Here is a 27,301-nt window from a genome sequence, read left to right on the forward strand (position 1 = left end):
CATCACTTTCCGATGTGGTAATCTGCACGGACAACTCACCAACCTGATTTCTCATTCTTTATATACTTCACTGTAAACCCAATTTAAACCTCATCCTCCCTCCCAGTCTGACTGCACCTGATGTATTGTCTCTATTTATCACTCTCTGTTCTACCTTCTCCAAGCTTTTATGCACCTCATTTCTAATTTTTAATGTTACATTCTGGTTCTTATCCTCCCCCCACACCTCGACCAACTTAGTTTAAACTTTCCCCAGTAGTACTGGAAAACCGCACCAAGTTTTGACAAGGTGCCACATGCAAGGCTGATGAAGGTGGTTGGAGCTCATGGGATCTAGGGCAACTTGGCAAACTGGATCCAGAATTATCTTAGTGGCAGGAGGCAGAAGGCAATGGTCGAAGGTTGTTTTTGTGACTGGAAGCCTGTGTCCAGTGGTGTTCCGCAGGGATTGGTGCTAGGTCCCTTGTTGTTGTAGTGTACATTAAAGCTCTGGATGTGAATGTAGGAGGTATGATCAATACGTTCGCAGATGACATAAAAATTGGTGGTGTGGTAAATTGGAAGGACTAACAAGGCAAGGGAATATGTAATAGAAGATCAGAGGGACCTTGGTGTGCATGCCTATAGATCTCCGAAGACAGCAGGACAGGTAGATAAAGTGAATAGATAAGGGCGAGCGAGGAGGTGAGTTCCACTTGGCACTAACCTCCAGGCTGCAAGAGGGAAAGTCAGCTGCTGCCATGGTGCAGGCTGGGGGGCTTTCATGGGTGCAGGGCCAGAAGTAGCTGCTGGGTTGGGGCTCGTGTGACAAGTATTCCACTGGCTGCCATAAGATCCTTTGAGGGATTTCACATGAGGCCAAGTTCAAATCCCACCAACATCGCACTGATTACTCTGCTATCTGTCTGCTTGAAAGGCTCTGGGTTTTTGACATTGCTATCCAGGCCCAACTAACAGTTACAAGCACAGGCTTGTTAGCCTCGCTGAAGGTGCCTGGAGCCCATTGGTGGTCAGGGCATGGCTGGACATTGTCATAGAATCCCTACAGTGCAGAAGGAGACCATTTGGCCCATCGAGTCTGCAGAGACCACAATCCCACCCAGGCCCTATCCCCATAACTCCACATATTTATCCTGCTAATCCCCGACACTAGGGGCAATTTAGCATGGCCACTACCTAACCCATACATTTTTGGACTGTGGGAGGAAACCAGTGCACCCAGAGGAAACCCACGCAGACACGGGGAGGACGTGCAAACTCCACACAGACAGTGACCCAAGGCCAGAATCAAACCTGGATCGCTGGCGCTGTGAGGCAGCAGTGCTAACTACTGTGCCACCATCCTGCCCCACCTGGCAATGCCAGGTGGCACCCTGACATTGCCAGGTGAGCACTGCTAGGGTGTCGGGGACAAGGGGACGGGGGCCTATGACGGGGAAATGCTGAGGGGAGGGGAAACATGCTGCCGATAAGGGTGTGGTCCTGTTCTCCATAGGGGGAGTGAGCGGGTCTTCCAGTGCACTGTGCGATCAGGTGCCCTTTCAAAATGGCGCTTGATCACTTTGCAGCTGGACACACTGCCAAGTTTAGGCTTCACCCCTCCCAGAACCATCATAAAACTCTCAACTCCCCCAAAATTTGACTAAGTGTGGGACGATTGCAGGACACGGGTGGGACTGGCACAGATCTCTCCTGTTTGCTCATTGTTATGGCACTTAGTTATAACATTCTTCAGAATATACAAGAAATTTGTGCCTTTGATACTCTAGCTGTTTCCCCACTCTGAAATTAGTCTCCCTTTATAACTGTTTTCGCAAAACGTTTCTCTGATTTCTGCATCCCGTTATTTTATCACTGCTATCTGATGGCCGATAAACTCCTACCAAAATCTTAGCACCCCTTTCCGCTTTTCAGTGCAAGTCTATTTACCCTTACTGATACCCCCTAATGTTCTAATTTTTCTTAGTTAATATTGCTATTCCCTCTTCCTTTCCCTATTTTGAAGACTGCATCACAAGAAAAGATTTCTAACAAAGTAAACAGTAATACATAGAGAATTGGTCTGAACCATGTTCTCAAAAAGCCTGTCTTTTCCCCTCAGTTCTAATAATATTCAAGAGGGGTGAATTTCAGGAACCACGCTTTGTATTGCAAAGACAGACACAAAAGCTAGGTGAAGAAATATTGAGCCTAATGTAGATTAAGATACAATCATTTGGCTTACAAAACACAGCTTTTCATTGAAGCAGTCGGCAGTTTAAGAGATGAGATTGCTATGAAATGCTGCAGAGTCCATGCATGAAGGATACTTCCACAAAGCTTTGGTCCAGGGTAAAGCAATGTTAGAAAGTAAGAGTATGATGTGAAAGCAGTATGATTTCACTTTGTTCAAAAGGCACGAACAGGAAGCTATCTCCTCGGGTCTATAATTATGTGAATTTTGGCCACAAGACGAATGAACCTAATGGATCTGGACAGGTGGTTAAGATTAATGTTTTGTCAATAATATGTGACAGAGGGAAATGTATTCACGGCTCTCATTTAATGAATACGTTTAATGGGTGAAGGATTTATCCAATCTTTAAAATCTGAAATATTTATCTCGGGTCATTCCCAACTTGCAAGCACAGAGTACAAACCACACATTCTGCATCTAATATGGTAGCCAATTTGTGGCACCACAGCAAATCAGACGAATCAGCAGTTAGAATGATTTTTGATAACCCTGATGGCGGTGGTGGTGAGGGGGAATTACTGATCAGAACACCAGGGAAACATTCTGCTCTTCAACAAAAAGTGGAATTTTCTGTTTAAATCTTGATCCAAGCCATCGCAGTTAGACTAAGTGAATGTCTCCATTAAAGGGCACACCTCTGACATTCAAGTACCAAAGAAATGATGCGCTACTAGCCTGGACCAGAGTCATACAGCTCAGAAAAGGCCCTTTAGACTATCAAGTCGGCACCGACAATAACGACCACTAAAGTCACACTAATCCCATATCCTTGAATGTTAAGTTTCAAGTGCTCATCCAAATACTTTTTTAAAAGTTGTAAGATTTCCAGCCTCCACTACCTTCCCAGGCAATGCATTCCAGATTCCCACCACCTCTGGTTCTCCAGGGGAGTTCATTCAACATCCTGCGACTCTGAAGGTAATATGCCCCCAATGGAGCCAAGTTGATGCACATACTGTGGGTCTGCCACCACAGTAACTTCAATATTTCTAGTCTTACCCAAGAGATTTAAAGATTCTGGGAATCTCCTCTTCAAACTTTGAATCAGGCATCTGGTAAGATTGATCGAGCAAATTATACAAAAAGGAGAAGATCTTCAGAAATTCCTTGGTAGTGGGCGACTGCAGACTCTTTGTCGAGATAGAATGTGGATAACCAAATTCCCCAAGGAACTAAAATAAATATGGTAGAATCATTTTAATCTCAAAAAAAATTCTGATTTAATGTACATTCATGAGAATTTCATGACACTTTGTTTTAAAATGCCCTTTGAACACACCCCAGTGTGTTGGACAGAATGGAGCAGAAGTATCTAATGGCATATGTACGCGTTTCCACATCCTTACGGGATGAAGCTTTAGTTTTTACTGGGTCTTGCCTTGCAGCAACAGATACACCAACCCAAATCATCATTGATTTTCTACAAGGCACAAGGAGGCCATTCGGCCCATTGAATCTGCACCGACAACAATCCAACCCAGCCCCATCCCTGCAACCCCCATGCATTTAGCTTGTTAGTCCCCTGACACTAAGGGCAACTTAGCATGGCCAATCAACCTAACCCGCACATCTTTTCTTCCGGCGGAGCGGGCAGAGGGGGGAACAATTTTTGGAGGGGAGAGCTGGAAGTTAAGCTGAGTTTATTTTCACTTACCTTTTTGGAGCTTTTTTTTTAAAAAAAGCAGCAGGAAATCAGAAGTCGGCCGTGGGGAGACCTGGGTAATTTTGTTGCACCCAATAAATCTGAACGGTGAGGAAACCTGAGACACTTCACGTGTCGAGTCTCCCACCACCCCCCCCCCCCCTCCCCCCTCCTCTAACCTAAAAAAAAGACCCGGAGTGAGAGCAGGTAAGCTCTTTCTTTCTTTTTCTTGTTGTATCAGCAAGTTATCTAGAGGGGATGGAAGTGAAGACAGTGCAATGTTCCTCCTGCAGAATGTTTGAGGTGAGGGACGCCGTCAGTGTCCCTGCTGATTTCACCTGTGGGAAGCGCACCCATCTGCAGCTCTTCAAGAAACGGGTTAGGGAACTGGATGAACTTCGGATCATTCGGGAGGCACAGGAGTACATAGATAGAAGCTTCAGGGATGTAGTTACTCCGAGGAATGAAGATAGATGGGTGACGTTGAGAGGGGCTGGGAGGAAGCAGTCAGTACAGAGATCCCCTGTGGTCGTTCCCCTCAGCAACAAGAATACCGCTTTGGATACAGTTGAGGGGAACGACCTACCAGTGGAAAGCCAAGGTGACCAGATCTCCAGCACTGAGTCCGTCCCTGTGGCTCAGAAGGGAAAGGGGGAGAGCAGGAGAGCAATAGTTATTGGGGACTCATTAGTTGAGGGATAGATAGGAGGTTCTGTGGCAGCGAAAGAGACTCACAGATGGTATGTTGCCTCCCGGGTGCCAGGGTCCGGAACGTCTCGGACCATGTTTTCAGGATCCTTAAGGGGGAGGGGGAACAGTCACAGGTCGTGGTACACATCGGTACCAACGACATAGGTAAGAGAAGGGACGGGGATTTACAACAGGAATTTAGGGAGGTAGGGTGGAAGCTGAGAGCCAAGACAAACCATGTTGTCATCTCTGGTACGTTGCCGGTGCCACGTGATAGCGAGTTGAGGAACAGGGAGAGAGTGCAGATAAACACGTGGCTGCAGGGATGGTGTAGGAGAGAGGGTTTCAGTTACATGGATAATTGGAACACATTCTGGGGAAGGTGGGACCTGTACAAACACCTGAACCAGAGGGGCACCAATATCCTGGGAGGGAAATTTGCTACGGCTCTTCAGGGGGGTTTAAACTAATTTGTCAGGGGGATGGGAAAGGGAGCTGTAGTCCAGACGCCAGTGTTGAGTGTAGTGAGGTATTGAGGAAGGGATCAAGGTCGGAGGAGTGTACCGGCAGACAGGAAGGTGTGTTGAAGTGTGTCTACTTCAATGCAAGGAGCATCTGGAATAAGGTAGGTGAACTTGGAGTATGGATTGGTACTGGGGACTACGATGTTGTGGCCATCACAGAGACATGGTTAGAACAGGGAGAGGAATGGTTGTTGGAAGTTCTGGGATATAGATGTTTCAGTAAGAATAGAGAAGGTGGTAAAAGAGGTGGAAGTAGCATTGTTAATCAAGGATAGTTTAACAGCTGGAGAAAGTCAGTTCGAGGGGGATCTGCATACTGAGGTAATATGGACTGAAGTTAGAAATAGGAAAGGAGCGGTCACGTTGTTAGGAGTTTTCTATAGGTCCCCAAATAGTATTCGAGATGTGGAGGAAGAAATTGCTAAGCAGATTATGGATAGGTGTGGAAGTCGCAGGGGAGTTGTCATGGGTGACTTTAACTTTCCACATATTGATTGGAACCTTTATAGGTCGAATAGTTCGGATGGGGCAGTTTTTGTACAGTGTGTGCAGGAAGGTTTCCTGACACAATATGTGGATAGGCCGACAAGAGGTGGGGCCTCTTGGATTTGGTAATGGGTAATGAACCGGGCCAAGTGTTGGATTTGTTGCGGGAGAGCACTTTGGAGATAGTGACCACAATTCGGTGTCTTTCATTATTGCAATGGAGAGGGATAGGGCCATGCGGCAGGGCAAAGTTTATAATTTAGGGAGGGGTAATTATGATGCGATTAGGCAAGAATTAGGGAGCAAAAGATGGGAACAGAAACTGTCAGGGAAAGGCACTAATGAAAAGTGGAGCTTGTTCAAGGAACAAATACTGCATGTCCTTGATAGGTATGTCCCTGTCAGGCAGGGAGGAAATGGCCGAGTGAGGGAACCATGGTTCACAGAAGAGGTTGAATGTCTTGTCAAGAAGAAAAAGGAAGCGTATGTAAGGATGAGAAAACAAGGTTCAGTTGGGTCGATTGAGGGTTACAAGTTAGCAAGGAATGAGCTAAAAAAAGGGCTTAGGAGAGCTAGGAGGGGGCATGAGAAATCCTTGGCGGGTCAGATCAAGGAAAACCCCAAGGCTTTTTACTCTTATGTGAGGAATAAAAGAATGACCAGGGTGAGGTTAGGGCCGGTCAAGGACAGTAGTGGGAACTTGTGCATGGAGTCACAAGAGATAGGACAGGCGATGAATGAATACTTTTCTTCAGTGTTCACCAAGGAGAGGGGCCATGTTTTTGAGGATGAGAGTGTGACACAGGCTGATAGGCTGGAGGAGGTAGATGTTCTGAGGGAAGGTGTATTAGTGATTTTGAAAAACCTGAGGGTCGATACGTCTGATGAGATATATCCTACGATTCTTTGGGAGGCAAGGGATGAGATTGCAGAGCCTTTGGCTTTGATCCTTGGGTCCTCACTGTCCACGGGGATAGTGCCAGAGGACTGGAGAGTGGCGAATGTTGTTCCTCTGTTCAAGAAAGGAAATAGGAATGATCCTGGTCATTATAGGCCAGTTTGTCTTACTTCGGTGGTCGGTAAGTTAATGGAAAAGTCCTGAGGGATAGGATTTATGACCATTTAGAAAGATGCAGCTCAATCTGGGATAGTCAACATGGATTCGTGGAGGGTAAGTCTTGCCTCACAAATTTGATTGAATTCTTTGAGGAGGTAACTAAGCGTGTAGATGAAGGTAGAGCAGTTGATGTCATATACATGGATTTTAGTAAGGCGTTTGATAAGGTTCCCCATGGTAGGCTCATGAAGAAAGCAAGGAGATGTGGGATAGAGGGAAATTTGGCCGATTGCTATCTCATAGAAGACAGAGGGTGGTGGTGGATGGAACATTTTCAGACTGGAGACCAGTTACCAGCGGTGTACCACAGGGATCAGTGCTCGGTCCTCTGCTATTTGTGATTTTTATCAATGACTTGGAGGAGGGGGCTGAAGGGTGGGTCAGTAAATTTGCCGATGACACCAAGATTGGTGGAGTAGTGGATGAGGTGGAGGGCTGTTGTAGGCTGCAAAGAGACATTGATAGGATGCAGAGCTGGGCAGAAAAATGGCAGATGGAATTTAACACCGATAAGTGCGAGGTGATTCATTTTGGTAGGACAAATTTGAATGCGGATTATAAGGTCAACGGTAGGGTTCTGAGGAATGTGGAGGAACAGAGAGATCTTGGGGTTCACATCCACAGATCTCTGAAGGTTGCCACTCAAGTGGATAGAGCCGTGAAGAAGGCCTATAGTGTGTTAGTGTTTATTAACAGGGGGTTTGAGTTTTAGAGCCGTGGAGTTATGCTGCAACTGTACAGGACCTTGGTGAGACCACATTTGGAATGTTGTGTGCAGTTCTGGTCACCTCACTATAAGAAAGATGTGGAAGCATTGGAGAGAGTGCAGAGGAGATTTACCAGGATGCTGCCTGGTTTGGAGGGTAGGAAAGGTTGAGGGAGCTCGGGCTTTTCTCTTTAGAGCGGAGGAGGTTAAGAGGCGACTTAATAGAAGTTTATAAGATGATGGGAAGGGGATAGATAGAGTGGACGTTCAGAGACTATTTCCTCGGGTGGATTTAGCTGTTACTAGGGGTCATAACTATAAGGTTCATGGTGGGAGATATAGGAGGAATGTCCAAGGTAGGTTCTTTACTCAGAGTGGTTGTGGTGTGGAATGGACTGCCTGCTGTGATAGTGGAGTCGAACACTTTAGGAACTTTCAAGCGGTTATTGGATAGGCACATGGAGCACACCAGAATGATAGGGAGTGGGATAGCTTGATCTTGGTTTCGGACAAAGCTCGACACAACATCGAGGGCCGAAGGGCCTGGACTGTGCTGTACTGTTCTATGTTCTATATCTTTGGACTGTGGGAGGAAACCGGAGCACCGGGAGGAAACCCACGCAGAGAATGTGCAAACTCCTCACAGACAGACAGTCACCCAAGGCCAGAATTGAACCTGGGTCTCTGGTGCTGAGGCAGCAGTGCTAACCACTGTGCCACCATGCTGCCCAATCCTAGCAATTCATAGCAGAACACATCAGGGTGTTGCACCCCCACACTGTGCAACAGCACTAGTTACTGGCTATTAAATCTCAGCTGACAGATTATATTCGAAGATTTTTTTTTTACCCACTGCAAGGATAAACATAATAGTACTTCCAGCATTGTGCAAATCATCAATTTTTTTTTAAGACCATGGCTCCCTTTCAAAATAAGTTTTAAAGCTCATGTATCTTTGATGTCACTTTTATTAATACACCTGTAGGTACCTCAGCTTAAAATTGAAAACTGTGCTGTTCCAATTCAGAGGCTAAGCCACGAGTTAATTTACTGAAAATGTACATTAACTTCTGTTAAAGAGAACTAACATTGCAATAATGAGGAAATTATAATTTTATCATGGAGAAGGCTTTGAAGGTTGTGCTAACAACTTCATTGTATCATCCGGCAGCACGGTGGCACAGTGGTTGTCACTGCTGCCTTAGAGAGCCAGGGACCTGGGTTCAATTCCAGCCTTGGGTCACTTTCTCCTCGCGTCTGCGTGGCTTTCTTCCAGGTGCTCCAGTTTCCTTCCACAGTCCAAAAATGTGCTGGTTCAGTTGATTGGCCATGCTAACTTGCCCCTTAGTGTTCGGGGACTAGCAGGGTAAATACATGGGGTTACGGGGATAGGGTGTGGGTGGGATTGTTGTTGGCGCAGAATCGATGAGCAGAATGGCCTCCCCCTGCACTGCAGGGTTCTATGATCCCAAAAAGACATTGAAAAAGTCATCTTGTTTTGACCAATTTTCTGCAGAACGGATTTAAGAATGAATCTGTACTTAGAGTCATAGAGGTTTACATCATGGAAACAGGCCCTTCGGCCCAGCTTGTCCATGCCACCCCCTTTTTTTTTTAAACCACTAGTCCCAATTGCCCACATTTGGCCCATATCCCTCTATCGCCATCTTACCCATGTAACTGTCTAAACACTTTTTAAAAGACAAAATTGTACCCGCATCTACTACCTCTGGCAGCTTGTTCCAGACTCTCACCACCCTGTGTGTGAAAAAATTGCCCCTCTGGACTCTTTTGTATCTCTCCCCTCTCCCTTATAAAGTGAGATGGGAGAGATATTTATAAAGTGATTTTGCATCACTTTAAAAAGCTGTTGTCTGGAACACTGAGTCAGTGCTCAGGATATTAATGAGTCCAGTATCAGAGATTTGTGCACCATCTAGTGATATTAAGGGCTGAATTTTACACTCCTCCCAAGGCTGGAGGGGGGAATCATAAAGGCCATTTAAGACTCTTATCCCACCAGCTTCAATTTTTAGGCAAGCGGGAGCAGTTTGGTAAGAAACTCGAAAAAAAATAACTTTTTCCCATCCTGGACCCAAGGGCATTTTCACTCTGAGTTGAACAAAGAACAAAGAAAATTACAGCACAGGAACGGGCCCTTCAAGCCTGCATCGACCATGCTGCCCGACTGAACCAAAACCCCTACTCTTCTGGGAACCACATCCCTCCATTACCATCCTATTCATGTATTTGTCCAGACGCCCCTTAAAACTCACTATCGTATCTGCTTCCACTACCTCCCCCGCAGTGAGTTCCAGGCACCCACCACCCTCTGTGTAAAAAACTTAGCTCGTACACCTCCTTTAAACCTTGCCCCTCGCACCTTAAACCTATGCCCCCTAGCAATTGACTCTTCCACCCTGGGAAAAAGCTTCTGCTTATCCACTCTGTCCATGCCCCTCAATCTTGTAGACGTCTATCAGGTTGCCCCCTCAACCTCTGTTGTTCCAGTGAGAACAAACCAAGTTTCTCCAACCTCTCCTCATAGCTAATGCCCTCCATGCTAGGCAACATCCTGGTAGATTTTTGCTGTACCCACTCCAAAGCCTCCACATCCTTCTGGTCGTGTGGCAACCAGAATTGAACATTATATTCCAAGTGCGGCCTAATTAAGGTTCTATAAAGCATGACTTGCCAATTTTTAAACTCAATGCCCTGGCCGATGAAGGCAAGCATGCCATATGCCTTCTTGACTACATTCTCCACCTGCGTTGCCACTTTCAGTGACCTGTGTATCTCTACACTCAGATCCCTCTACCTACTCTTAAGGGTTCTGCCAGTTACTGTATATTTCCTGTCTGTATTAGACCTTCCAAAATGCATTACCTCTCATTTGTCCGGATTAAACTCCATCTGCCATCTTGCCGCCCAAGCCTCCAACCTATCTACATCCTGCTGTATCCTCTGATGGTCCCCATTGCAATCCGCAAATCCACCAACCTTTGTGTCGTCCGCAAACTTACTAATCAAACCAGTACCCTTCCCTCCAGGATATTGGAATTCCACCACCCCTCCACCTAGCAGCATAACCCAGACGCCATGATTGCCCACCTCCCAAGCTCCTAGAGCGTCCCCTACCCTCTTGACCCGGGACTTACCTCTCCAACGGTCCCAGGACTTAGTCCCAGGCAGAGGGCTTGTCAAATGAACAATACATTCACGTACAGCTTATAAACAAGGCAGACTGAATTTGTACCTGTATTTATCTCAAAGTATTTCTTGTTTCGCCATTGGAAGAATTGGAGAACTGCAGAACACATGCAAAATGCAGGTTTTCCAGTTTGGATTACCAGGTCCTATTACTAAACCCTTTGCTTTTGTACTATTAGAATTGCTACAGTGCAGAAGGAGGCCATTTGGCCTATCAAACCTGTGCCACCCCATGAGGTTTGACCAAAGTCATTCAGGCTATTCATGAGAATGACAAACGTCAACATCTGAGAGATTATCCAAAATTGGCTCAAAATGTGCAGTAACATCCACATGAGCACACCTATATATACCATTGCCCACTCCTCTAACTGATCACTGAACCACAATGGCACAGTGGTTAGCACTGCTGCCTTACAGCACCAAGGAGCCGGGTTTGATTCCGGCATTGGGTAACTGTGTGCACGTTCTCCCCGTGTGCATGGCTTTCCTCGGGGTGCTTCAGTTTCTTCCCACACTCCAAAGATGTTCAAGTTAGGTGGATTGGCCATGCTGAATTGTCCCTTGGTGTCCGAAGATGCGTAGGTTAGAGGGATTAGCAGGATAAGTGTATGCGATTACAGGGATGGAGCATGGGGTGGACTTAGCTGGGATGCTCTGATGGAGAGTCGGTGCAGATTCAATTCGCCAAGTGGCCTTCTTCTGCACTGTAGGGATTCTATCTAATTATACTAGCTAAATGTGAAAATACCTCACAAAGCTGCCGAATGCACTGTTGTACAAAAGCCTTATCGTGAAGCGGTCTAGGATCCTTTATCTTTTCCGTGCCTCCACATGTTCCAAATGGATTTGCAGAAAATGTTCCAATGCTACTTGCTCTACAATAAAAACACTCAAATTTAGAACAAACATTTTCAAATTGCTCAACCAATTGCTCAAAACCAAACAGGAGGGTAAGAAGCAACCCCCCCAAACAGCAATGTTATAATGACCAGGTAATCTGCTTGTGATATTGATCAAGGAATGAATATCGACCAGAACACCAGGGATAATTCCCCTGCTCCAACAGGGTGGAAGCAGTGGAGCGCTACAATGATCTGTGCTTGACCCTCTGCTATTTATAGTCTATTTCAATAACTTAGTGTAAGTGTAATGAATTAAAGTTGACTGATGATACAAAACTAGGTGTAAAAATATACTGCAAGGAGGATGCAAAAAGACTGCATAGGGATATGGGCAAGAAGGTGGCAGATGATAACATGAGAAGTGTGGAATTATCCATTTTGGAATGAAGAATGGAAAAGCGGATTTTTCTTAAAAAGGCATAGGTGTTCATTTGGAGGTCCTTGTCCATGAATCGCAATGTTAATGTGTAGGTTCAGTAAATGGGTTTTATTACAGAGTGACTATAGCACAAGACTAACTATATATGGCTTAGATGAGACAGCACCATGAATACTGCACAGTGTGCAGATTTTGTCTCCTTACTCAAGGGAGGAAATAATTGCCTTGGAAGGAGGGCAAAGATTTTCTAGGATGAGGGCCGTCTTATGAGGAATAAAATGGGCCTAAATTATTTTGAAAAATGTAAGAATTCTGTTGAAATGAGTAAAGGTAATTTAACAAACGATTGACTGGGGATATCCATTACCACTAAATAGGGAATAAAAACAGGTAGTTGAGACAGAGGTTGAGCAGCCAAGGGGTCTGATCACTAGGGTGTATGCTAGATTTGGCTTAACACCTCAGCTAGCTTGAGATGATGGAAGAAGAAATCATCACAGCAGGTTACAAAGATCAAATTGTTCTGCTCCATCATCTGTCTATTCAATCAGGACCAGTAAACCATCTACACACATTGCATGCCTGTGAAACTTGTCTCATCTAATTCTGCATTTACGTTGGGGCTTCTCACCTGGAGTAATCTGTGACCACTGATCAAATCTTAGAAATGGTTTATCTGTTGGCTGGACAGCTGGTTCATGATGCAGAGTGACACCAACAGCATGGGTTCAATTCCTCTATCGGCTGAGGTTATTCATGAAGGCCCACCTTCTCAATCTCACCCCTCGCCTGAGGTGTGGTGATCCCCAGGTTAAATCATCCCCAGGTTAAATCACTGCCAGTCAACTGTTCCCCTTAAAAGAGAACAGCCTATGGTCTTCTGTCACTATGGTGACTTTATATTGTGAGTGATACCGTTTCCTTGCCCCACATTAACTCTTGCTATGCCAACATCATTCTATTGCAGGCACAGATGTAAGGTACTTGGCAAAAGCGGCAATGAAGACACAAGGCTAAACTTTTTCACATAGCAAGTGGTTAAGATCTGCAATAAGCGGCCTATTCGCGAGGAGGAGGCAGGTAATTGAGGCATTCAAGGGGGAATTGGATTATTATTTGAAAAGTAAGAAAGTTTAGGGTTAGAGGAAGAAAGCAGCAAAATGACAGTGGACGAATTGCTCAGAGAGCAGACGCAGACACAATGGGACTGATATACTCCTCCTGTGCAATAACAATTCTGCGATTCAGAAGAGATGTGACTTCTTCATATCTATAAGTAAGTTTTTTTTTTTAACTGGTCGGTGCAACATCGTGGGCCGAAGGGCCTGTTCTGCGCTGTAATGTTCTATGTTCTATGTTCTATAAGTAACTGGAGTCCAACTATGCCTGAGAATAAAGCAGCGCTTGGGAGAATTTGATTGTAATAATCTGTTGTATTGAATTACACAGAACAGAATGGAGCCTGTGAAAGGCAAGGGCATGCAGGGAAAAAAGGAACCAAATAGAACATAATCTTGAAAAGCACTCATGGAGAGGAAGTTAAATGCTGACATTACCTTCTTCCAAAGAAGCTGGTTCTTCTCTCAGAGGTTCCTGAACGAAATCGTGTGCTTGACACACTGAGAACAGAAAGTTTAGCAAAAGATAAATCCATTTGCAAACATTTAAAAAAATAATGTCTCCTCCCTTCCGGAATCACAATCACTTGCCACGCCCCCCCAGCCTTCGCATTCAAAGGATCATCCTCCACCATTTCTGCCACCTCAACTAAGATGCCACCAAATACATCTGCCCCATCCCTCCCATCAGCATTCCCTCCATGACACCTTCGTCCACACCTCTATCACCCCCCACACCTCATCCTCTTCCCAGAGCATGTTCCCACACAATTGCAGGAAGTGTAACACCTGCCCCTTTACACCTGTGCCCTTCACTGCCCACTTCTTTCAGCTGTCCCCTCTACAATGGGTAGACTAAACAGACTGGGTGATCACCTTGTGGAACATCTGCGCTCTGGTGCAAACATGACCCCGGTCTTCTGGTCGCTTGCCATTTCAATTCACTATCAATGTGGAGAAGTCCCACCTTCATATTGAGGATCCCCTCCATCGTACTGTGTGGCACCAGCACTGTGCTAAAGACTTCAAAGAGATTTAGCAGCTTAAAACCGGGCAACCATGAAGTGCTATGGGCCATCAGCAGCAGCAGAATTGCACTCAACCACAATCTGTAACCTCATGGCACAGCATATCCCCCACTCTACCATTACCACCAAACCAGAGGATCAACCCTAATTTAATTTAGAGTCCAGGAGGGCATGCGAGGAGTAACACTAGACATACCAAAAAAATGAGATGTCAACAGGACAACCTGTGTGCCAAACAGCATAAGCAACAAGTAACAGACTGAGCTAAGTGATCCCACAACCAACGGATCAGATCTAAGCTCTGCAGACTTGCCACATCCAGTTGTCAATGATGATGGACAATTAAACAACTCACTGGAGGAGGGTTTCCACAAATATCCCCAGTGCAAAAGATAAGGTTGAAGCATTCGCAACAATTTTCAGCCAGAAGTGTCAAGTGGATGATCCATCTCGACCTCCTCGTGGTCCCAGCATCACAGATATGTCTTCAGTCAATTCGATTCACCCCACAAGCAATGGTGTTGGATACTGCAAAGGCCACTGGCCCTGACAATGTTCTTACAATAGTAATGAAGACTTGTGCTCCAGCACTGGCTGTGCGTCTAGCCAAGCTGTTCCAGTAAAACTACATCACTGGCATCTACCCAGCAATGTGGAAAATTACTCACATAGGTCCTGTACTCAAAAAGCAGGATAAATCCAACCTAGAAAATTATCAGTCTACTCTCCATCATCCAGAGAATCCAAAGAGCTTCTACAAATACATAAAGGGCAAAAGAGTAACAAGCGAGAAAGTAGGGCCTCTTAAGGATCAACAAGGTCATCTATGTGCAGATCCACAAGAGATGGGTGAGTTCCTAAATGAATATTTCTCATCAGTATTTACTGTTGAGAAAAGCACGGATGTTAGGGAACTTGGGGAATTAAATATTGATGTCTTGAAGAGTGTACATATTACAGAGGTGGTGCTGCTGGAAGTCTTAAAGCGCATCAAGGTAGATAAATCTGCGGGACCTGATAAGGTATATCCCAGGACGTTGTGGGAAGCTAGGGAGGAAATTGCGGGTCCCCTAGCTGAGATATTTGAATCATCGATAGTCACGGGTGAGGTGCCTGATGATTGGAGAGTGGCAAATGTTGTGCCTTTGTTTAAAAAAGGCTGCAGGGAAAAGCCTGGGAACGACAGGCCAGTTAGCCTCACATGTGTGGTGGGTAAATTGTTGGACGGTATTTGAGACAGGATCTGCAGGCATTTAGAGTTGCAAGAATTGATTAGGGACAGTCAGCATGGCTTTGTGAGTGGAAAATCATGTCTCACAAATTTAATTGAGTTTTTTGAAGGGGTCACCAAGAAGGCAAATGAGGGCAGTGCAGTTGATGTTGTCTACATGGACTTTAGCAAGGCCTTTGACAAGATACTGCATGGTAGGTTGTTGCATAAAGTTGAATCTCTCGGGATCCAGGGTGAGGTATCTAAATGGATACAGAATTGGCTTCTTGACAGAAGCCAGAGGGTGGTTGTAGAGAGTTGTTTTTCAAACTGGAGGCCTGTGACCAGCGGTGTGCCTCAGGGATCAGTGCTGGGCCCACTGTTATTTGTCATATAATATTAATGATTTGGATGAGAATATAGGGGGCATGGTTAGTAAGTTTGCAGATGACACCAAGATTGGTGAGGAAGGTTATCTCCAATTGCAGAGGGATTTTGATCAATTGGGCCAGTGGGCTGACGAATGGCAGATGGAGTTTAATTTAGACAAATGCGAGGGAATGCATTTTGGTAGACTGAACCAGGGCAGGACTTACTCAGTTAATAGAACATAGAAAAAATACAGCACAAACAGGCCCTTCGGCCCACAAGTTGTGCCGGTCATGTCCCTACCTACCTAGGCTTATATATAGGCTTACCTATAACCCTCAATCCTATTAAGTCCCATGTACTCATTCAGAAGTCTCTTGAAAGACCCTATCGAGTTTGCCTCCACCATCACTGACGGCAGCTGATTCCACTCACCCACCACCCTCTGAGTGAAAAACTTACCCCTGACATCTCCTCTGTACTTACTCCCCAGCACCTTAAACCTACGGCCTCTCGTAGCAGCCATTTCAGCCCTGGTTCAGAGAACCCACCCGACCTATACCTCTCAACATCTTGTACACCTCTATCAGGTCACCTCTCATCCTTCGTCTCTCCAAGGAGAAAAGGTAGGGCGTTGGGGAGAGTTACAGAACAAAGAGATCTAGGGGTACATGTTCATAGCTCCTTGAAAGTGGAGTCACAGGCGGACAGAGTGGTGAAGAAGGCATTTGGCATGCTTGGTTTCATCGGTCAGAACATTGAATACAGGAGTTGGGACGTCTTGTTGAAGTTGTATAAGACATTGGTAAGGCCACACTTGGAATACTGTGTGCAATTCTGGTCACCCTATTATAGAAAGGATTAAACTAGAAAGAGTGCAGAAAAGATTTACTAGGATGCTCCCGGGACTTGGTGGATTGAGTTATAAGGATAGGCTGAAGAGACTGGGACTTTTTTCTCTGGAGCATAGGAGGCTGAGGGGTGACCTTATAGAGGTCTATAAAATAATGAGGGGCATAGACAAGGTAGATAGTCAATATCTTTTCCCACAGGTAGGGGAGTCTAAAACTAGAGGACATAGGTTTAAGGTGAAAGGGGAGAGATACAGGAGTGTCCAGAGGGGCAATCTTTTCACACAGAGGGTGGTGTGTCTCTGCAACAAGCTGCCAGAGGTAGTAGTGGAGGCGGGTACAATTTTATCTTTGAAAAAGCATTTAGATAGTTACATGGGTACGATGGGTATAGAGGGATATGGGCCAAATGCGGGCAATTGGGATTAGCATAGGGGTTTTTTTTAAAATAAGGGCGGCATGGACAAGTTGGGCCGAAGGGCCTGTTTCCATGCTGTAAACCTCTATGACTCTGAGTAACGTGATTGAAGGGGTTATCAACAGTACTATCAAATAGCACCACTCGGTGGTGAGGTGAGAGTGACTGCCCTCGACATCAAGGCAGCATCTGACTGGGTATGGCATCAAGAACCTCTAACAAAACTGGGATCAATGGGAGTCAGGGGGCTCTGTGCTGGTTGGAGTTATACCTGGAACACAAGATGGTTGTGGTGATTGGAGGTCAATCATCTCTACTCCAGAACATCATTGCAGGAGTTCCTCAGGGTAGTGTCCTCACCACAATCATCTTTAGCTGCTTCATCAATTACCTTCCACCCATCAGAAGGAGATGTTCGCTGATGATTGCACAATGTTCAGAATCATCATGACTCCTCAGATACTGAAGCAGTCCATGTCCAAATGCAGCAAGACCTGGACAATATCCCAGGCTGGGCTGACGAATGGTAAATAACATTTGCGCCACACAGGGGCCAGACTACAACCATCTCCAACAATCTAACCATCATGCCTTGACATTCATTGACATTACCAGCGCGGAATCCCCCACCATCAACATCCTGGGAGATATTGTTGACCAGAAATTGAACTGGGCTAGCCAGATAAATACTGTGGCGAGCAGAGCAGGTCAAATGCTAGGAATCCTGCAGCAAGTAACTCCCCTCCTGAATCCTCAAACAGTCCACCATCGCTCATTGTTCCACAGGACCAGGCTGAGGAGAAGGCAGTTGGTTTGTTCACTACATTTATTTATTTATTTTAAGTTAAATTTGTGTAAAAAAATCGGAGGTTTTTTTTAAAACAGGAAGTGGGCCCAGCAGGAGTCTGGGAAGGTTTTTGGAGGGTTTAAAAGTCGGCCGCACTTTTGAGCGGGCAGCGTCGTTAGCGGGCAGCAGAGTGAGCAGGAGGCAGAGTGAAAGCTGTAGGGCTTTGGCTCACAGGGCTTGGGCAGAAAGGGCGAGCAGGGGTGAGTTAATTCATTTTTTGCTGTTTCTACCTGGTACTGGCAAGGTATCTAGAGGGGATGGGTGTGAAGGCAGTGCAATGTTCCTCTTGCACTATGTTCGAGGTGAGGGACGACGTCAGTGTCCCTGCTGATTATACCTGTGAGAAGTGCATCCATCTGCAGCTCCTCCAAAACCGTGTAAGGGAACTGGAGCTGGAGTTGGAGGAACTTAGGATCATTAGGGATGCAGAGATGGCCATAGACAGAAGCTTCAGGGATACAGTTACTCCGAGGAATGAAAATAGATGGGTGACGGTGAGAGGGGCTGGGAAGAAGCAGTCGGTGCAGGGATCCCCTGTGGTCGTTCCCCTTAGCAATAAGTATTCCGCTTTGGATACGGTTGAGGGGGACGACATACCAGTGGTGAGCCGCAGTGAGAGGATCTCCGGCACTGAGTCCGTCCCTGTGGCTCAGGAGGGTAAGGAGGAGAGCGGGAGGGCAATAGTTATTGGGGACTCATTAGTTAGAGGGATAGATAGGAGGTTCTGTGGCAGCAAAAGAGACTCGAGGATGGTTTGTTGCCTAGCGGATGGCAGGGTCCGTGACGTCTCGGACCGTGTTTTCCGGATTCTTAAGGGGGAGGGGAAACAGTCACAAGTCGTGGTACACATTGGTACCAACGACATAGGTAAGAGAAGGGACGGGGATTTAAAACAGGAATTTCGGGAGCTGGGCTGGAAGCTGAGAGCAAAGACAAAACATGTGGTCATCTCTGGTACGCTACCGGTGCCACGTGATAGCGAGTTGAGGAACAGGGAGAGAGTGCACTTAAACATGTGGTTGCAGGGATGGTGCAGGAGGGAGGGTTTCAGATACGTGGATAATTGGAACACGTTCTGGGGAAGGTGGGACCTCTACAAACAGGACGGGGTGCACCTGAACCAGAGGGGCACCAATATCCTGGGAGGGAAATTTGCTACGGCTCTTCAGGGGGATTTAAACTAATTTGTCAGGGGAGTGGGAAAAGGAGTTGTAGTCCGGAAGTCAGTGTTGAGGGTGGTGAGGTATTGGGGAAGGTATCAAGGTCAAGGGTGGGTACCGGTAGACAGGAAGGTGGGTTGAAGTGTGTCTACTTCAATGCAAGGAGCATCCGGAACAAGGTGGATGAACTTGGGGCGTGGATTGCTACTTGGGACTACGATGTTGTGGCCATTACGGAGAAGTGGGTAGAACAAGGACAGGAATGGTTGTTGGACGTTCCGGGGTATAGATGTTTCAGTAAGTGTAGGGAAGCTAGTAAAAGAGGTGGAGGAGTAGCATTGTTAATCAAGGATAGTTTAACGGCTGCGGAAAAGCACTTTGAGGGGGATATGCACACTGAGGTAATATGGGCTGCAGTTAGAAACAGGAAAGGAGCGGTCACGTTGTTTGGAGTTTACTATAGGCCCCCAAATAGTAATAGAGATGGGGAGGAAGAAATTGCAAAGCAGATTATGGATACGTGTGGGGGTCACAGGGTAGTTGTCATGGGGGACTTTAACTTTCCAAATATTGATTGGAACCTTTGTAGGTCGAATAGTTTGGATGGGGCACTTTTTGTGCAGTGTGTGCAGGAGGGTTTCCTGACACAATATGTGGATAGGCCGACAAGGGGTGAGGCCACATTGGATTTGGTACTGGGAAATGAACCGGGCCAAGTGTTAGATTTGGTTGTGGGAGAGAACTTTGGAGATAGTGACCACAATTCGGTGTCTTTTGTTATTGCAATGGAGAGGGATAGGGCCGGACGGCAGGGCAAGGCTTACAATTGGGGGAGAGGTAATTATGATGCGATTAGGCAAGAATTAGGGGGCATAAGATGGGAACAGAAACTGTCAGGGAAAGGCACTGATGAAAAGTGGAACTTTTTCAAGGAACAAATACTGGGTGTCCTTGATAGGTATGTCCCTGTCAGGCAGGGAGGAAATGGCCGAGTGAGGGAACCGTGGTTCACAAAAGAGGTGGAATGTCTTGTGAAAAGGAAGAGGGAAGCTTATGTAGGGATGAGGAAACAAGGTTCAGATGGCTCGATTGAGGGTTGCAAGTTAGCAAGGAATGAGCTGAAAAAGGGGCTGAGGAGAGCTAGGAGGGGACATGAGAAGTCCTTGGCGGGTCGGATCAAGGAAAACCCCAAGGCTTTTTACTCTTATGTGAGGAATAAAAGAATGACCAGGGTGAGGTTAGGGCCGGTCAAGGACAGTGGTGGGAACTTGTGTATGGAATCAGTAGAGATAGGCGAGGTGATGAATGAATACTTTTCTTCAGTGTTCACCAAGGAGAGGGGCCATGTTTTTCAGGAAGAGAAGGTGTTACAGGCTAATAGGCTGGAGGAAATAGATGTTCGGAGGGAGGATGTATTGGCAGTTTTGAATAAACTGAAGGTCGATAAGTCCCCTGGGCCTGATGAAATGTATCCTAGGATTCTTTGGGAGGCGAGGGATGAGATTGCAGAGCCTTTGGCTTTGATCTTTGGGTCCTCGCTGTCCACGGGGATGGTGCCGGAGGACTGGAGAGTGGCAAATGTTGTTCCTCTGTTTAAGAAAGGGAATAGAAATGACCCTGGTAATTATAGACCGGTTAGTCTGACTTCGGTGGTTGGTAAATTGATGGAAAAGGTCCTTAGGGATGGGATTTACGACCATTTAGAAAGATGCGGATTAATCCGGGATAGTCAGCACGGATTTGTGAAGGGCAAATCGTGCCTCACAAATTTGATAGAATTTTTTGAGGAGGTAACTAGGTGTGTTGATGAAGGTAGGGCGGTTGATGTCATATACATGGATTTTAGTAAGGCCTTTGATAAGGTCCCCCATGGTCGGCTTATGATGAAAGTAAGGAGGTGTGGGATAGAGGGAAAGTTGGCCGATTGGATAGGTAACTGGCTATCTGATCGAAGACAGAGGGTGGTGGTGGATGGAAAATTTTCGGACTGGAGGCAGGTTGCTAGCGGAGTGCCGCAGGGATCGGCGCTTGGTCCTCTGCTCTTTGTGATTTTTATTAATGACTTAGAGGAGGGGGCTGAAGGGTGGATCGGTAAATTTGCTGATGACACCAAGATTGGTGGAGTAGTGGGTGAGGTGGAGGGCTGTTGTAGGCTGCAAAGAGACATAGATAGGATGCAAAGCTGGGCTGAAAAATGGCAAATGGAGTTTAACCCTGATAAATGTGAGGTGATTCATTTTGGTAGGACTAATTTAAATGTGGATTACAGGGTCAAAGGTAGGGTTCTGAAGACTGTGGAGGAACAGAGAGATCTTGGGGTCCATATCCACAGATCTCTAAAGGTTGCCACTCAAGTGGATAGAGCTGTGAAGAAGGCATATAGTGTGTTAGCTTTCATTAACAGGGGGTTGGAGTTTAAGAGCCGTGGGGTTATGCTGCAACTGTACAGGACCTTGGTGAGACCGCATTTGGAATATTGTGTGCAGTTCTGGTCACCTCACTATAAGAAGGATGTGGAAGCGCTGGAAAGAGTGCAGAGGAGATTTACCAGGATGCTGCCTGGTTTGGAGTGTCGGTCTTATGAGGAAAGGTTGAGGGAGCTGGGGCTGTTCTCTCTGGAGCGGAGGAGATTGAGGGGAGACTTAATAGAGGTTTATAAAATGATGAAGGGGATAGATCGAGTGAACGTTCAAAGACTATTTCCTCGGGTGGATGGAGCTATTACAAGGGGGCATAACTATAGGGTTCATGGTGGGAGATATAGGAAGGATATCAGAGGTAGGTTCTTCACGCAGAGAGTGGTTGGGGTGTGGAATGGACTGCCTGCAGTGATAGTGGAGTCAGACACTTTAGGAACATTTAAGCGGTTATTGGATAGGCACATGGAGCACACCAGGATGGTAGGGAGTGGGATAGCTTGATCTTGGTTTCAGATGAAGGTCGGCACAACATCGTGGGCCGAAGGGCCTGTTCTGTGCTGTAATGTTCTATGTTCTATAAAAGACAAAGTCAAAGAACAAAGAAGCACAGGAATAGGCCCGTCGGCCCTCCAAGCCCGCGCCGCTCCCTGGTCCAAAGTAGACCATTCTTTTGTATCCCTCCATTCCCACTCCGTTCACGTGGCTATCTAGATAAGTCTTAAACGTTCCCAGTCTGTCCGCCTCCACCACCTTGCCCGGCAGCGCATTCCAGGCCCCCACCACCCTCTGCATAAAATAGGTCCTTCTGATATCCATGTTAAACCTCTCCCCGCCCCCCCTCACCTTGAACCTATGACCCCTCGTGAACGTCACCACCGACCTGGGAAAAAGCTTCCCACCGTTCACCCTTTCATAATTTTATACACCTCTATTAGGTCATCCCTCATCCTCCGTCTTTCCAGTGAGAACAACCCCAGTTTACCCAATCTCTCCACATAACTAAGCCCTTCCATACCAGGCAACATCCTGGTAAACCTCCTCTGCACTCTCTCTAAAGCCTCCATGTCCTTCCGGTAGTGTGGCGACCAGAACTGGGCGCAGTATTCAAAATGCGGCCGAACCAACGTTCTATACAACCGCAACATCAGACCCCAACTTTTATACTCTATGCCCCGTCCAATAAAGGCAAGCATGCCATATGCCTTCTTCACTACCTTCTCCACCTGTGATGTCACCTTCAAGGATCTGTGGACTTGCACACCCAGGTCCCTCTGCGTATCTACACCCTTTATGGTTTTGCCATTTATCGTATAGCTCCCCCCTACGTTAGTTCTACCAAAATGCATCACTTCGCATTTATCTGGATTGAACTCCATCTGCCATTTCTTTGCCCAAATTTCCAGCCTATCTATATCCTTCTGTAGCCTCTGACAATGTTCCTCACTATCTGCAAGTCCAGCCATTTTCGTGTCGTCTGCAAACTTACTGATCACCCCAGTTACACCTTCTTCCAGATCGTTTATATAAATCACAAACAGCAGAGGTCCCAATACAGAACCCTGCGGAACACCACTAGTCCGAAAGCTTGTGTGGCTTTTGCTACCAAATAAACCTGTTGGACTTTAACCTGGTGTTGTTAAACTTCTTATTGTGTTTACCCCAGTCCAACGCCAGCCTCTCCACATCATGAACACCACTAGTCACAGGCATCCAGCCGGAAAAAGACCCTTCCACTACCACCCTCTGTCTTCTGTGACCAAGCCAGTTCTCCACCCATCTAGCCACCTCCCCCTTTATCCCATGAGATCCAACCTTTTGCATCAACCTACCATGAGGGACTTTATCAAATGCCTTACTAAAGTCCATATAGTCAATATCCACGGCCCTTCCCTTGTCCATCATTCTAGTCACTTCTTCAAAAAACTCCACCAGGTTAGTGAGGCATGACCTCCCTCTCACAAAACCATGCTGACTATCATTAATGAGTCTATTCCTTTCTAAATGCGCATACATCCTATCTCGAAGAATCCTCTCTAACAACTTCCCTACCACGGACGTCAAGCTCACCGGCCTATAATTTCCCGGGTAATCCTTCCTACCCTTCTTAAATAACGGGACCACATTAGCTCTCCTCCAATCCTCTGGGACCTCACCTGTGTCCAGTGACGAGACAAAGATTTGCGTCAGAGGCCCAGCGATTTCATCTCTCGTCTCCCTGAGCAGCCTTGGATAGATTCCATCAGGCCCTGGGGATTTGTCAGTCTTTATATTCCCTAAAAAACCTCACACTTCCTCCCTTGTAATGGAGATTTTCTCTACCGGGTCAACACTCCCCTCCGAGACACCCCCAGTCAACACATCCCTCTCCTTTGTGAATACCGACGCAAAGTATTCATTTAGGATCTCCCCTACTTCTTTGGGCTCTAAGCATAATTCCCCACTTTTGTCCCTGAGAGGTCCGATTTTTCCCCTGACAAGTCAGGAGTGTAATGGGATGCTCTCCATTTGCCTGGGTAAGTGCAGCTCCAATCGCACTTAAGCAGCTTGACACCATCCAGGACATAGCAGCCCACTTAATTGCTATTTCTACCACAAACATTCAATTCCTCCATCACCTGACACATAGTGGCAGCTGTGATGCACTGCAGGAACACACCAAGGCAGCATTTCCCAAACCCACGAACAATATTAACTAGAAGGACAAGAGCAACAGATACCTGGGAAGAACACCACCTTCAGGAAAGGTGTCCGTATCCCTCTATTCCTTCCTTATTAATGTACCCATCCACATGCCTCTTAAATGTTGTTTCCACCAACTTCTCCAGGTACCCACCACATTCAGTGAGAAAAACTTCCTTCGCACATCTCCCTTAAACTTTCCCCATCTCACCTTGAACCTATGCCCCCTGTAATTAACATTCCCACCCTTCGAAAAAAGCTCGACTATCCACCCTGCTAATGCCTCTCAACTTTGTCGACCTCTATCAGGTCTCCCCCCAGCCTCCATCTTTACAGTGAAAACAATTCCAGTTTATTTAACCTCTTCTCATAGTCAACACCCTCGAGACCAGGCAAAATCCTGGTGGACCTTCTTTGCGCTCTCTCCAAAGCTTCCACGTCCTTCTGGTAGTGTGGTGACCTAAACTGCATGCAATACGCCAAATGCGGCCTAACAAAGTTTTTAAAAAGTTGCAACATGATTTCCCAATTCTTGTACTCAATAGACCAAATAGAAGTTTACAAAATTATGAGGGGCATGGATAAGATGGATAGTCGGAATCTTTTTCCCAGGGTAGAAATGTCATTACTAGTTTTCTTTTACAGAGGGTGGTAAGTGCCTCGAATGTGCTGCCAGAGGAGGTGGCAGAAGCCGATACAATAGCAACATTTAAGAGGCATCTTGACAGGCAAATGAATAGGCAGGGAATAGAGGGACATGGACTCTGTAGGGGTAAAAGGTCTTTAGAAAGGCATCACGTGTCGGTGCAGGGTTGGTGGACCGAAGGGCCTGTTTTCGTGCTGTACTGTTCTATTTTTTGACTGATGAAGCAAAAATTGGCTGTGTCAGATTTGTCCTTTTTCTGGACAATGTCATAGAGGTTTACAGCATAGAAACAGGCCCTTCGGCCCAACTTGTCCATGCCACCTTTTTTTTAAAAACCCCTAAGCTAATCCCAATTGCCCACATTTGGTCCATATCCCTCGATCGCCATCTTATCCATGTAACTATCTAAATGCTTTTTAAAAGACAAAATTGTACCCGCCTCTACTACTACCTCTGGCAGCTTGTTCCAGACACTCACCACCCTGTGTGTGAAAAAATTGCCCCTCCGGACACTTTTGAATCTCTCCCCTCTCACCTTAAACCTATGGCCTCTAGTTTTAGACTCCCCTATCTTTGGGAAAAGATATTGACTGAAGGAGGAAAAATATACAGATGGGTACACATAAGATGGTGGCCTGGCACACAGTCACCTGGGAAAGAGACATTATGTGGAGATGCCGACGTTGGACTGGGGTAAACACAGTAAGAAGTCTCACAACACCAGGTTAAAGTCCAACAGGTTTATTTGGTAGCAAATACCATAAGCTTTTGGAGCACTGCTCCTTCGTCAGATGGAGTGGTTATCTGCTCTCAAACAGTGCACAGACACAGAAATCAAGTGACAGAATACTAATTAGAATGCAAATCTCTACAGCCAGCCAGGTCTTAAAGGTACAGACAATGTGGGTGGAGGGAGCATTCAACATAGGTTAAAGAGATGTGTATTGTCTCCAGACAGAACAGCTGGTGAGATTCTGCAAGATCAGGGGGAAAGCTGTGGAGGTTACTGATAATGTGACATAAATCCAACATCCCGGTTTAGGCTGTCCTCATGTGTGCGGAACTTGGCTATCAGTTTCTGCTCAGCAACTCTGCGCTGTCGTGTGTCGTGAAGGCCGCCTTGGAGGACGCTTACCTGAAGATCCAAGGCTGAATGCCCGTGACTGCTGAAGTGCTCCCCCACAGGAAGAGAACAGTCTTGCCTGGTGATTGTCGAGCGGTGTTCATTCATCCGTTGTTGTAGCGACTGCAATGTACCATGCCTCGGGACATCCTTTCCTGCAGCGTATCACGTAGACAACGTTGGCCGAGTTGCAAGAGTAGGTACCGTGTACCACTCCATCTGACGAAGGAGCAGTGCTCCGAAAGCTTATGGTATTTGCTACCAAATAAACCTGTTGGACTTTAACCTGGTGTTGTGAGACTTCTTAAAGAGACATTAAACAGACACTGACTTTCAGTACAAACAGCCACCTGAGATTAAAACATAAAGGACAGACAGCTATCCAAAGTTAAACATGCAGGAATCAAATCTTACAGGAAGCCAGCCAGGGCTTAAAGATAAGGACAATAGGGATAGATAATGAGATTAACTACAGGTGGGATCGGGAATACATAACTGCAGGAAAACCAATTACGGTAAACTACTGTATGAATAGGCCGAAATTAAAGTCATTGATAGTCACTGACGTTGGAAATGTATCCATTCATAGAACAATGCGATGTTAACATGCTTATGTCTGTATCTGTCTGTATTTGTCTATAACGATATGTTTAACAATCAATCACCTACTTGATTACAATGATGTGATAATGGCTAGATGTCCGGTCCATCTATTGTGTAAAGGGTATAAAGATGGACCGCTCCTATTGTCTGATTGAGAAAAGGTTTTGCTGCTTGTTAGTGTCTTTTGTCCACCAAGCTTCGTTAAATAAACGCAGAGTTGCTATCTGATTGCATGAAAGTTTGAAAAGTTGGGAACTGTACTGTCAATGCTGTGAAAAGCGGGGCGGAAAAGGAGCTTGATCAACTCTGACCTAAACCGGACTCCGGTGAAGAAGCACATTGCCGAGGTGGTAATAGTGGAAGCCGTGAGTATAACTTGAAACCCTGTAACGGTAGTGAAACATGGTGCTAGAGTAGTAATAGTGGCCGGGGGTAGTGAAGTCCCTATGGTAGATAGCACACTTTACTAGCGAGTAATCGCCGGGGTTAGTGAAGTCTGTGAAATGGCAGATAATGAAGTTAAAAGGGGACCTGCAGGATCCCTCATTGAAATTTACATGACAGACAGGAAAGAGTTAATAAAGAGAATGTAAAAGGATGGCTGGGATACTTCTCACACCTTAGAGCAGCAGAGAGCGTGGATAGATAAAGAAAAGAGAAACAAGGCAAAGAAGATAGGAGTAATGTTAACACATCAGTTAGCTGGTCTAATTGAGCAAGTAGTCGCCTCTACTAAGAAGTGGAGAGAAGATAAAGAAAGGATTAGAGAATTAGAATCCCGAGTGAGGGAACTGGAAAAGCAAAACCAGGTTTTAGAAGAAAAGCAATGGAGAGGGGAAACTGTTCCTCTACCTCCTTACGGGTCCACACAGCAGGAACCAACCGCTTCCCCAGAGGAGTGGGAAGCGCTAGAACACAACTTAGCATCAGTAAC

The 27,301-nt window shown here is 46.1% G+C and overlaps 2 protein-coding genes across 3 annotated transcripts in view; both read right to left on the bottom strand.

The window, feature by feature from the left end:
- The window catches only part of LOC144500567 (uncharacterized), a 1,101,151-nt gene that overhangs the window by 148,404 nt on the left and 925,446 nt on the right, over positions 1 to 27,301 (bottom strand). The gene's annotated exons all lie outside the window — the stretch shown is intronic.
- LOC144500566 (kinetochore protein NDC80 homolog) overlaps positions 1 to 27,301 on the bottom strand; it is a 187,135-nt gene that overhangs the window by 142,301 nt on the left and 17,533 nt on the right. The window contains exons 3-5 of the mRNA XM_078223687.1: positions 13,452 to 13,514; positions 11,363 to 11,489; positions 3,236 to 3,408 (exon numbers count right to left, since the gene is read on the bottom strand). Of these exons, the coding sequence (XP_078079813.1) occupies positions 3,236 to 3,408; positions 11,363 to 11,489; positions 13,452 to 13,514 (363 nt within the window). The remainder of the gene's footprint in view (positions 1 to 3,235; positions 3,409 to 11,362; positions 11,490 to 13,451; positions 13,515 to 27,301) is intronic.

This window comes from Mustelus asterias, chromosome 11 (assembly GCF_964213995.1).
Source record: "Mustelus asterias chromosome 11, sMusAst1.hap1.1, whole genome shotgun sequence".
NCBI classification, from domain to species: domain Eukaryota; kingdom Metazoa; phylum Chordata; class Chondrichthyes; order Carcharhiniformes; family Triakidae; genus Mustelus; species Mustelus asterias.